Genomic DNA, 11,906 nt, shown 5'->3' with positions numbered 1-11,906 from the left:
ATATATTATATAATTATGAATTATATAAATTGACAATAAAGATTTATGTGCACAAGTATGTTCCAGATTATATTTTTGGAGTTGAAAAATGTTTTTTGTGACTGGTTCAAAATGATTTGTTTCTTATTTTTATAATTATAAGAAAAAATTATACAATAAATTTGAGTTTTTAGAAAATTAATGTATTTTTTCTTTATAAAACTGTGTTAGAACTGTACTAGAATTGTCATTAATCCAACAAATATTTTTTGAATTGGACACTTTCCGGATACATGTCCTACAAGTGTCATACGAGTATCAGTGTCCAATACGAGTATCCGACACCGACACGTCATTTAAAAGGAGTGTCTGAGTTTCATAGGTTGAGGTTAGAGAAAATTTATATACTTATTTTTTCTTCAATTTACCGAGGTATCTTTCAGATACAAAACCGTAACAAAACACCTATTCTAAAGGGAATAATATTTCAAAATAGATAATATTTTGCTTAGATGTATTAATATTATATCACCTTCACATTACTATAAATATTATTATGTTAAATTATAGAAGACTTTGTTACCTACTAAATTTTATGTCAAAGATTACTTATATTATACTATGATTCCAATGTTTTTATTTTCTGGTTTGCATATTGGTATGTTTGCTTCTACTTAAAGTGCTTTAGCTCTAAATGACCATTTTAATAACAATCTTATTTAAGTAATTTTGAGAATGTTAAATAATTAACAATTTAATTCTTTAATTGATGCATTCTAATAAAATTTAAATAATATTTGTAATATTTAAGAACTACCTAATACATTTTTTAACAATTTAAAATTATTTAAGTAGTTTTTACTCTAGACTAATAGTTTAATGGTGAAAATTATGGGTTTCTCCGCCCTAAAAATTTCCAAATTGCGTGTCGAATATATACCTACTCTGTTCCTCGCTCCTTCAACCAAATCAAGTTTCAATCTCTTACTTTTCTTTCTTTTTCTTCATAACTTTGAATTCAATCTAGTGAAAATGTAAAGCTTGTTACTGTTTCTCTGTGTTTTTGAAATTTCTATTCAACCATGCGAAGGAGAATATTGAATTCATGTTTTTTTTTTTCAATTTGAATCCAGCCAAGGCACTGCCATCTGTTGAAGGTAGATGCAGAACGATGAGAAGTGATGAAGGAAGCAGAGAAGGGGAAATGGGTTCAGTGGTGGTTGAAAAAGTGGGAGGCAGATCATCTGCGACAAGTTGTTTCTCGAGATATCCCCTCAAGTTCTTCATACCCAAAAAGGTTTTTTCTTTAATTTCACTAATCTTTGGTTGAAAATTGTTTCTTTTATATTAAAATATACTGTAAACTGTCATCTGATTATGTTGGGCATGAATTTTATATTAGTTGTTTTGAAAATTATTTCAATTTTAGTTGGTTCATTATGCAAATATCTTTTGCAGAATATGATCATTAAGTTCTTATCTAAAGCTTTTGATTCAAGGATGATATCTGATTATTATTTGCCAGTGTAAGCTTTTTTTACTGGAGCATTATAAGTAACTCTTTTATATTATTGTATAACTGAAAATTGTTGAATTTTGTTTGTAATAATTACTTTGTATAATAATTTTTTATTAGTTTGACATTGTAATACTGGCATACTTCAATACTAAATCTAAATTAAATTCTTCTTAGACTCTCAGTCATGTTTTGATTAAGCTACACAGATTTTCATGTTTGTGGTATGACATCTTTATGTTTGTCATGTTTATATAATTTATACCCCTAAGTTTAAAATCGTTAATGTTTTTTTTTTTAAAGTTAAAAAATAAATCTACATTTTTTTTTTAAAGTTTGGAAACTAAATTGAACAGTATGAAAGAACTAAAAAAATACATTTTCCCCTTTAAAAATCTTAGCTTGGAATGCTAAAATTGTTTCTTTCACTGTTTGCTTAGGTGGGTTCTTCCAAAACTGATGCCGTATGGGTTTATGCTCTCAATTATGGGGGAGGAATTGTATCTGTAAGTTTTGTATTTTTTTTCATAGCCTCTTTTCATTGTCTTGGTATTATGTTTTTATTTGCATATGTTGGTGGATTTGTGCTTACCTTGTGATGTGTAGGGTGATCACATTTCATGCAAGTTTTGTGTGGGAGATTCTTGTACCATGGTGTTAACAACCCAAGGTTCCACCAAGGTTGACCAATTTCTTGTTTTCTCTTATTGATTTTTTTTTTGGTTTTCATCCTTCAAGTTTGTTTTTCCCTCTATTTGAGCTGGCTTTTGGGTGGGGTGCTTATGATCATTGTTGAACCCTAGGAAAGAGAGAAACATTGAGCTAAAACTGTGTTTTTAGATAACACGAGTCTTTATTTATATTGAGAAAAGGGGGTCACTACAATAAATGGAGCATATGGATGTTTTTGAGACAATACAAATCCTTTATTTACATTGAGAAAAAAGAATCACTACAGTAAATAGGGTAGATTTGATATCCTCTAATACAAAGATATGATACAGAAATAAATAAAAATGTTCCTGATTATAGAAGATTAGCTCCTTACTACTTATAACAATCATGATATATATTATCTCTTAAATTTGTTGCTTTTTGTTCGAGTGAATTCTGGTCCTTTGACTTGGCTTATGTTTATATTATTGATAATTTTGTTCTCCTTATTTAGGTCTACAAATCCGTGGGATCTAAGTGTTCTCAGCAAATATTAGAGGTAAAAACAGAGTATTTCTTTTGCTGGTTTTGCATTTATGCTCATCATTATTGAGTTAGAGGAGTCATATTACTGATGGAGATAAAGGCTTCGGATTGATTTTTTTCACTATACAATTCCAATGTCAATGACAAGATTTATGGCCATGACAAGAGTATTATTATACTTATAGCAGAAGTCTAATAAATGGACATTTTTACTGCATAACACGCTTCTACTTTTCAACAGAAATGCCTTAACAAACTTAATTTTTCGTGGTTAACATTTGAAATCGTTGTGTAGTAGGCTAGAGTTGGAAGCAATGCACTTTTAGCCATCATTCCAGATCCAGTGACATGTTTTTCAACTGCAAGATACTATCAGAAACAAGTCTTCAATGTGTCTTCAGACTCAAATTTGGTCATGGTTGATTGGATTACAAGTGGGCGCCATGAAAGTGGAGAGAAATGGGATTTTGATCTATATAAAAGCACCAATAACATTTTCTTAGAAGATGGTCAACCATTATTTCTGGATACGGTAATTGTTTTACTGCTGCCCTTGTTATGCTTATAATATGTATAGTTTGTTTGTTAGACAAAAATGCTTGTGTGGTGACATATAGATGGTAGAGGGTTAAGGGATAGGGAAACATAGATGAATTTGTAAATATATGATCATTCAGTTGCAAAAGGGGCTTCTCTCCCTTGGTAGAATTATTACTTTCAAATAATAATTTGTTCTTGAACATTTTCTTCAGTATTTTCACCTTGAGGACAATTATTGACTACCTTATTAAAAGGAAGATGCTTTTGAATGGAATATAGTTGTTCAAGTGGCATTTGAGAAGTTAAAATCTGGCATGACCTCACTACCTGTAGTGGTTTTTCTAGATTTTTCCAAGTGGTTTATTGTGGAAACAGATTCAACAAGTGTTCTCTCAATTCCACCTTAAGGACAAGGTCTTACTTGAAGGTGGTATGGATAGAACAAGACAAATTATAATGTGTATAAGAGAAAGAATAAGAAATTTTTTAATGTGTAATAGTTAATTGCGTCAGTTGTCAATTAGTTTGTTAGAAGTTGGTAGAAAAAAAATTGTTTGTGTGGGAGGGTTGGACTAATTCAATTAAGAAGTGTTTCTCTTTGGAGAGTTCTTAAGAGCAATCAAGACATTCCTGTTTCTTTGGTTACTATTCTAGATTCATATCTGATCCTAGTTCTATCAATCATAATTTTTGTTAAAATTGAACGAAAATAACAAGGTGATCAAATTATTTATATTTTAATATATTTTGAAAAGTATATATTATGTTGGTTTTGATCTATATAAACGAGTCAAATAATTTTAATTAATATAAAATTTTGTGTATATGATTTATGTGAAAGGTACTCTTTGAGTTAAAAAAATGATTTATAGAGAGATACTGAAGAATGTAATATTTAGTAAAAGTTATGGGATGTGTTGATCTCTTCCCATATATATATATATATATATATATATATATATATATGGGTGAGTGACATTTTAAATGAGAACAAGTCTTAAAATGAGAAATGAGAAGAGAACAAACAATTATAACTCTTAAATTAAGATTCATTCTCGTATTCAGTTTTGGACATATACAATTTTGTTGGGTTCCCTTGTTTCTTTTATCTCCTTTTCATCCCAATTTATTTATTTTTGCCTAAAATTAGTGATTCAGTTTTGATTCAACTTTTATTCCTTCTTTTTATCTATTTCACTTGTTTTTAGAAGTTTGTCCTAACAAAATTGCAATGTGCCAGGCTATGATATTCAAAATTGAATGAGAAGAATGAGAATTGAATCACTGATTTTGCATTGTAAAACCAAGTACGAGAATGCATATAATGGTGATAAAGGAGAGAAAGATGGAATGAAGAAAAACACGTTATATACTATAATTGGGTTTTGATTTCAGCCTTTTATTATTTTTAATCTTCTCTAATGGCTATAATTGGTTCTTCTCATCTTATTTGAAACATCATATATAATTGAGAAGATCCAAATCTTAGCAGAATATATTGCTTTTGCATTTTTCTGTCCTCTGTACAGGATGTTGTGCTTGCTAGCTTTCTAAAATGGCAATATATCTTGTTTGGTGCAAAATATATCTTGTTTGGTGCAAAATTTGAGCATCAAAATTTTAAAGTGATATCTTTGGAAAGGCAATTTGGACTATCTTCTATTTTGAGATTAATGTCCTTTCCTCCCATATTATTCTCAAATTGCTTCTTGTTACAAATAGACGTTATTAGAGAAAGAAAAAAATGGACACATACAAGAGCACATGCACAATTACCAAGTAATTGCAATGATTGTACTCTTGGGGTGAGTGGCTTATTTCGTCTTACTTTTGGATTAATACCTATTGTATTATGAATTCATTATTCATGTACTATGTGATTTTTTAGGCCAAAAATGCAGTATATTCAGAATCTCGTGCAAGAACAAGTGAAAAATATAATGTCTAAGCAATTACTGCATCCTTCTGCTGCTTTGAGTCACCATCACCAAAGAACCAAGACTGATCATTTCATTACGAAACCAAGCTTCATAGCTTCCTGCAGTGCCTTTGGTCCCAAGGTATGACTTAAATTATTTCAAATTCAACTAACCAGAATATAATGTCTAAATGCTAGTGTGATGTCGATGTTTATAGAGTGCTTTGAATTGAGTTTGTTTGATGTGGCATACAATCCCAGTTCTTCTTGAACTCAAATCATTTTCTGGTCATAGATCCTGGATATGTTGGTCATTTCTATATCTCATTAGAGATAACATTACTGGAAAGTAGAATGAAATAAGATTTTTTCTGTGTTAGTTATGATTGTATGAATGAATAACACTAGTACCAGATCTAATTAGGGGCATTTTTAAGGGAGTGCCTATAGTAGTGAAGCATGAAAAAATGATTTTTTGTGTGATTTTGATTCCTCTTTTCCAGTGTGTTCATTTGTTTCAAGTACAGTGCATATTGCTAGTCTTGAATATATTTTTTAGGGAACTTCTGTTCCAGTTGTGGTAAAAGGGTTTTCTCCACTTTGACTCTGCTGGGAAGTTCTTGGTAAGATTGTGTCGACGTACATGGTGAAAGGACTAAGATGCTTTGGTAGGATGCTAGGGGAAGCTCCTGTCTCAATGTGTCTCTGTGTGAAGTTTTCTTACAGCTATCATCGCTGTATATGTATTAACTTGTAATGCATGTTGATAATAATCATAATGAGATATATAATCTGTTGTGACAAAAGGAGTATTAACTAATGCAGGGAACAAAAGACATGTTAAAAGTTGAAACAAAATACAAACAGTTATTGTTTACCGAAAATTGTAAAATGTTAACCTGGTGAGCAAGTGTAGCTGTGCAAGGATAAGGAAAGAAAGGAAAATTCAAAAGCACATAAATTGAAAGACTTGAAAAGGTATTTGATTTTATTGATATGATTACAAAAATGTGCAAAGGACAAACTTATATTCTTATGGAAAACATAAATGAAAAATAAAAGAAAATTGTAAAAACAAATCAAGTTAGGAAATTGTTAACAAATTATTCCATATTACCGTACAAAGGAGCTGTCTATTTACCCTCGTTATAGAATAGTTACAATAAATTGAAGGAGATATGCATAAACTAGTCAGATTCACACTTTCATCACTCCCCCTGAAGGTGGTTTCAATATATCTTCCTTGGACAGTCAACAATACTGACAAGCTCTTCTTAGGCGATCCTTTGGTCAGCATATCTGTATACTGAACTGTTGGAAGATAAGAAACACAAAAAATCTGCTCATTCTCTATCTCCTGTTTAACAAAGTGTTTGTCATGTCAACTTCCACATGCTTGGCTTTGTCAAGTAAAACAGGACTGTGAGCAATAGAGATTGTAAATCTTTTGTTACAGTACGGTTTCATTGGTGTAAAAGCCTGTAATGACCTTCATTTCCCTTGGTAGCTTGTATATGCTGGCCTCATATACCTTGTAGACTTGTGCTCTGGTCAAGATTGCTATTCAAAGTGTCCTTGTCTCATTTTGTTTGATCATAGAGGAGAGTCAAGATTCGATGATGAATTAGCCTTTGTAGACTTGTCAGATTGTCTTTGGACGAATTGTCTTCAAATTATATTTGAGCCTTAGGACAATTCTCCTGAAACCATGTATCTTGTAGTTTGGTAGATTATCACTTTTTGATTATTGCACACTTACAGTAAACACATTAGCACTTGACATCCTTAATCATTTAGTAACTTTGTGATTCATCAAGCTGTAGGATTGACTTCTCTTGTCTCAACATAGAGAAGTCAAGTTTCAAACACTTATATTATTGGATAAATTTCATGAGTTTCACATAATAAAATGCTGCTGTCTGAAACTTCATTGATGTGCAGAAAATTGGTCTTGTTGTTCGAGTGGCTGCTGAGACAACTGAATCAGTTTATAAGTTTCTACGACTTCAACTGGCTCCTATGGAGGCAATGATAGGGGTGCCACCATACAAGACAAGTGTTATATGAAAGAATCATTTTAGTTTTAATTTCAGAGTTACATGTAATAATGTACTACTATACCATTCCTTTCATTTATGTATATTTATATTTTCAGTTATCACTCTTCCATATATTAAGGAAACAGATCTTTAATTTCACTTGAGGATCAAACTTCTCTTGCCTTGGTGTCATGCAATTTTGGGAAGCTTGCTTTATATCTTCTTTTTCCAATCTCCTACAATTTGCAAGTCAATTCTTGAAGAAAGAGAAGGAACGGATTGACCGATGAGCTAAAAAAGATTGGAGAGAAAAAGAACCAGTTAATCAATGAATCTTAACAATGAATTAGAGATGAGAAATCAGAAATAATAATCACATTATCTCATTAGCAACAAGAATCAAAGGATGAGATACTTAAATGAAATTAAAAATACTATAAATATTGAATAAATAATTTAATTTTTAATAAAAATCCAATTAAAAATATAGATAGATTTATAAAGTAATTAAAATTTAATTAAACCATATCATAAAGGAGTTGACCAATATAAAATGTTGTTGACTCTTTTAAGAAGTTTATATACAATAGAGAAAAGCTTAATTGGATTGAGAAAATTGGGGTATGTTTTTATATCGATGTACTGAATACAGTCTTTAAAATAACAATATTTTTGTACAAATCTTTTTACATAGATTTCCATTACCTCTAATCAGAAGCTTTCTGTATAATTGAAATAAGTTGTTCTATTCCTAGTTGAACAAAGTCTACATTTGGAAGATGAAGACCTAGAGTATATTCCTCTTCAGTAAACTCTACTTTCTTCAATGTTCTTTTGTAACTCGTAGCAGCTGATACTGGGTGAACTCTGGCAATTGAAACCTGTAGAACAAGAAAACTAAGTTAAAAAGTAGATGCATGAATTCATAATGGTGAGAGAAAGATCCACAAGTTATAAAACCACTTAGATATCAATTACATATATCATATATGTTGAAAATAATAGTGACCTTTTTTGTACTAAATTTTGTATTGTTCAGCAATTAAATAATTAAATTTCAGTAAAATGGGTATCTTTAGAGTATAAATCTAAAATATTACTCTAAAACTAAATGATCCATCCTTTAGACATACTATATTAGGTCCTCTTAAGTTCACTCAAGGGAAATGAAATGAGATGAAATTTCAATACTAGTAAAATGTAAGAAAATACCAGATTTTAAGAATAATACATTTATTATTTGGTCAATATCCCTCAACACCTTCATTCCTTTAGCATCATATAGTTCAAATCTGGTATTCTTAAGTTTTTTGGTGCAATAAAGGGTACAATCGAGGATTTTTAGTCATTATAGTCAAAGTGTGTTTGAAGTTGCAGAGGAACTTACACAATGTCTATCCTCCAGTTCAAACAGCCAAAATCTCCACTGTGTCATAACCTTCCCATTCACTTTTGCTGATATATTAGTCCATCTCGTGTGAGAAAACTCCACTTTATTCAACCCTTCAGTCAGTCCACTCCCTATAGCTTTAACATATGCTTCTTTTAGGCTCCAATACCTGCAAAGTAAATACACATTTGACTTTCAATATAGCCTGTCTTCAGTTCAAAGAACCATGTTACATCACAAAGAATTCCACTAGTTTGACAGATAAAATCACATGATCGGATCTGATACTATCGCATTAATATATAAATTAAACAATTTCAGAGACCATATTATGCTGTGCTATATAGAAACATAATCTTCAGATCCTTTCTTTGCCAAATTGTGTTATACTGATAATAAATTGTACAGGAGCATAAAGTCACAGGTTAAAGTTGTTGGACGTTTTGCATTGAAAGCTATCTGCAATGATGCTAGGCAAGCACAGTAGGCTAACTGATGTAATTTGTTGAGATGCCTTAAGGAGTGCAGTGATATTCTTAAAAGTTTCTAGCATGCAATTTATTATTCATATATTTCTATTTGGTTGTTGGAGTATTAAGTGTAAGTGAAAATCCTACATTGGATTAGAAAAGGTAAGTTTAGAATTATTTAACTAACAAGGACTTCTACACATAAAATTCCTTAGGTATTGGTTTCATGCGTGTCTAGTCCACCCATGTTGTATGGTTTCTCTTGTTGGCCTGTTGATGGAGATTTCCCAATGCTTACAACCCAACATTGGTTTTTTTCCTAAGAAATGATAATACAAGGCTTTTTTTGGCTTTCCACAAGCGTGTTAACTTTCAGGGAAGTTGAATAAGGAAAATTTTGACAGATGAATTAATTTTATTTATCTGATAGAAAAGGAAGTTTTATTAGAAGGGATAAACGGAAAATTACCACTACAGAGAGGATTAGATACATTTTATTACAGTCAATACAAAAAACAGCTTGAAGCAAGGAAATTTCAACAGCGAAACAAAGCTGCCCACTCTTTGAATGCTGGAACATATAACATTAAGGAGAGTTTAAGATTCTGTTGTGGAAAGACGTCTCTGTAGGCTAGGGGAGGGTGTTTATAGGTTACTCTTGATCTTGATTTCTAAATAATGTGAGACTTTTGAATGTAGTAGAACAAAAAAACCAAGGAGCAAGAGTAACCCAGGCACTGTATCTGGAGTATTGTTTGCTTTGACATTTGATGGTTTTGTCCTAAAAAAGATGCTTCAGTGAGAGAGCAAGGTGTTTTATAAACTACTTTTGACTTAAAACTTTTAAGTGATGTACCAGAACAACAATAAATCCAAATTACAATAAATATTTCCAATTGAACTACTCCTGGAAAGTTGACAAAAATGGACAGGTAAACTATAACATACCATACCTGTAAAATTCAACTAATACATCATCAGAAGTGCCAGCCATGACTATGTTATCCCATTCCAAACATGAAAAGTATGAAGAGAAGGGCTGAATGAATTCTGTAATTGTTTCTCCCTGTGGGACATCATAGGAGACAATGTCTATCCCCACAAGACATACAGGTTCAGATGCTATGGCCACATAGTCACCATGATGGGATACATTGAAATTAAAATTTGGGAATCTAAGCCCATCATAATCCTGAAAGGAGAGAGGATATAAACAAATAAATAAGCTATCACAATAACAAGATAACATGAATACATGATTTAGGGAACAAAATTGAGTTTGTTATTCAACACAAAAATATCACAAATTTCCTTAGTTTAACTACTATTCATCTTTTTTCTTCATATATCCACCAAACATATCTCCCATCAACAATTGAAAAGTAATTCCTTTATACAAATCAATGGCGTGGGTTTTCCATCTCTTAACAAAATCTTAGTTATATGCATAAGCAAAGTTTCTATCTAAATTTCTATTTTTAACTTGTACACAAGCTAATTTTAGTTTATGGAGAAACCCTTCTCAGTTTTTCTTTGTATTTCTTTCTCCAAAAGAAATCTCATGAAAAAATAGTCCAAACATATATATGTATACATATAACAAACATTGCTTGCAACTAAACCACTCTCTATGCATAACAAGTTCCTGCAATTTTGGGATTCTATTATATTCCTACAATAAACCGTAACAATCTCTAACTGTAATTCTACCCTTAAAGTGATCTGCATCATTCATCTACATTGGCTAGGTCCATAACATATCACTACTCATCTTTGATTGTTCTAGGAAATGCTCATACCAAATAGGGTTTGCCTTCCAAAGTTCGTTTTATGACAATGTCAGGAAATGGGATTTGTAACACATCATGGACAAGAACATACTGAAGCATGCGGCTGACAAGTGCACGTTTTCTGTCTTCCAATTTCACAAACCTACCAATACACAACAACTACATCACTCAATGAATCCATTCAAACCCATTTGTACAAGTTTCTGAACTACACAAAAAGCTACGTAAAAAGTCAAAATCACTTGATTTCACTTAAAGTGAGTGCCAAAACTTCATCATTGTTTACAGTAAAAGGCGAAAAAAACAAAATTTTCCTTCAATTTAGGAGACCCTTCTGGATATATTTGAAAATGAGATTAAAGGGAAACACAAATATTTTATTTTTCAATTTGCATCTCTAAATCTCAATTCCCAAACTTAGTCTTTAGAGCAGAAACAAGCCTTAATCTCTAGATTGCCCATACAACAAAAAGTGGTTATGACCATTTAATTAACAAAATGTTGAAATTTGAAACAGAGTGGAAGAAATTAGAGTGAATTAGAGAACCTGGTAACGGAGGAGTGTTCGTGGGAGGGAAGGAGGGAGAGAGCGAAGGAGAAGTGAGAGGGGTGTGGCTCCCACTTTGATAAGTTCACCACCCATCTCTTCACTCCTTCTTCCATAATTTCACCAACACACTCAACAACAGCACACACCACTACATACTATGATGTTTTACTTGCTAATCCTAAGTTTTGGTTTTTATTAGATCATTTACTATGTTAAGGTTTATTAGATCATTTAGTATTTTTTTTTAATTTTTAGATACTAAAATATAAAATATTATAAAATTTGTGAAAGACATGAAATATTATTTTAAAAATGAAAATGAAGATTTAAATAATAAATAATATATTAAATTAAAGTAATTGACTTACTCTATTTAAAAAAAAAAAAACACAAGTACATAATCCATCTAACTCTAAATTAACTCAATCTTTATCACAAAGTTGCACTTCTTAATCATATGAGTAGTGATTATATTTAATATATTTTGTAAGTAAGTTTTCGAACAAATACATCA

The 11,906-nt window shown here is 31.1% G+C and overlaps 2 protein-coding genes across 5 annotated transcripts; one reads left to right on the top strand and one right to left on the bottom strand.

Annotated features, from left to right (window-relative positions):
* The first annotated feature begins 855 nt into the window (after positions 1-855).
* On the top strand, positions 856-7,351 carry LOC137830463 (urease accessory protein D). 2 transcript variants are annotated; one of them, XM_068637820.1, is made up of 9 exons: positions 856-952; positions 1,113-1,276; positions 1,936-2,001; positions 2,102-2,176; positions 2,664-2,708; positions 2,994-3,227; positions 4,958-5,040; positions 5,124-5,295; positions 7,095-7,351. In XM_068637820.1, the coding sequence occupies exons 1-9, from the start codon at positions 859-861 to the stop codon at positions 7,218-7,220; spliced, it is 1,059 nt and encodes a 352-aa protein (XP_068493921.1). In that variant the 5' UTR covers positions 856-858; the 3' UTR covers positions 7,221-7,351. The 2 variants fall into 2 exon arrangements, with proteins under 2 accessions (XP_068493921.1, XP_068493922.1); XM_068637821.1 differs by having other exon boundaries at positions 872-1,013.
* Positions 6,115-11,560, bottom strand: LOC137830464 (phosphopantetheinyl transferase-like). 3 transcript variants are annotated; one of them, XM_068637823.1, is made up of 6 exons: positions 11,390-11,560; positions 10,934-10,984; positions 10,006-10,244; positions 8,580-8,751; positions 7,898-8,073; positions 6,115-7,483 (listed from the first exon to the last, which is right to left on the bottom strand). In XM_068637823.1, the coding sequence occupies exons 1-5, from the start codon at positions 11,483-11,485 to the stop codon at positions 7,900-7,902; spliced, it is 732 nt and encodes a 243-aa protein (XP_068493924.1). In that variant the 5' UTR covers positions 11,486-11,560; the 3' UTR covers positions 6,115-7,483; positions 7,898-7,899. The 3 variants fall into 3 exon arrangements, with proteins under 3 accessions (XP_068493924.1, XP_068493923.1, XP_068493925.1); XM_068637822.1 differs by having other exon boundaries at positions 10,852-10,984; positions 11,390-11,559; XM_068637824.1 differs by lacking the exon at positions 10,934-10,984.
* Positions 11,561-11,906: the final 346 nt, after the last annotated feature.

The sequence above is a fragment of the Phaseolus vulgaris genome, chromosome 7, assembly GCF_000499845.2.
Source record: "Phaseolus vulgaris cultivar G19833 chromosome 7, P. vulgaris v2.0, whole genome shotgun sequence".
Taxonomy (NCBI): Eukaryota; Viridiplantae; Streptophyta; class Magnoliopsida; order Fabales; family Fabaceae; genus Phaseolus; species Phaseolus vulgaris.
The sequence above is the reverse complement of the archived record's forward strand: the minus strand, read 5'-3'. Positions and strand labels throughout refer to the sequence as shown.

What these genes read in the sequence shown, in the direction of transcription:
- LOC137830464 (XM_068637822.1), bottom strand. Translation starts at nt 11,505, where the DNA reads ATGGAAGAAGGAGTGAAGAGATGGGTGGTGAACTTATCAAAGTGGGAG. An exon ending in TGGAAGGCAAACCCTATTTG is followed by an intron (nt 10,245 to 10,851) that starts GTATGAGCATTT and finishes CTCTCCTTTCAG; the next exon opens with GATTATGATGGGCTTAGATT. An exon ending in GTATTAGTTGAATTTTACAG is followed by an intron (nt 8,752 to 10,005) that starts GTATGGTATGTT and finishes TTTACTTTGCAG; the next exon opens with GTATTGGAGCCTAAAAGAAG.
- LOC137830463 (XM_068637820.1), top strand. Translation starts at nt 859, where the DNA reads ATGGTGAAAATTATGGGTTTCTCCGCCCTAAAAATTTCCAAATTGCGT. An exon ending in AGTTCTTCATACCCAAAAAG is followed by an intron (nt 1,277 to 1,935) that starts GTTTTTTCTTTA and finishes CTGTTTGCTTAG; the next exon opens with GTGGGTTCTTCCAAAACTGA. An exon ending in AACCATTATTTCTGGATACG is followed by an intron (nt 3,228 to 4,957) that starts GTAATTGTTTTA and finishes TGTTACAAATAG; the next exon opens with ACGTTATTAGAGAAAGAAAA.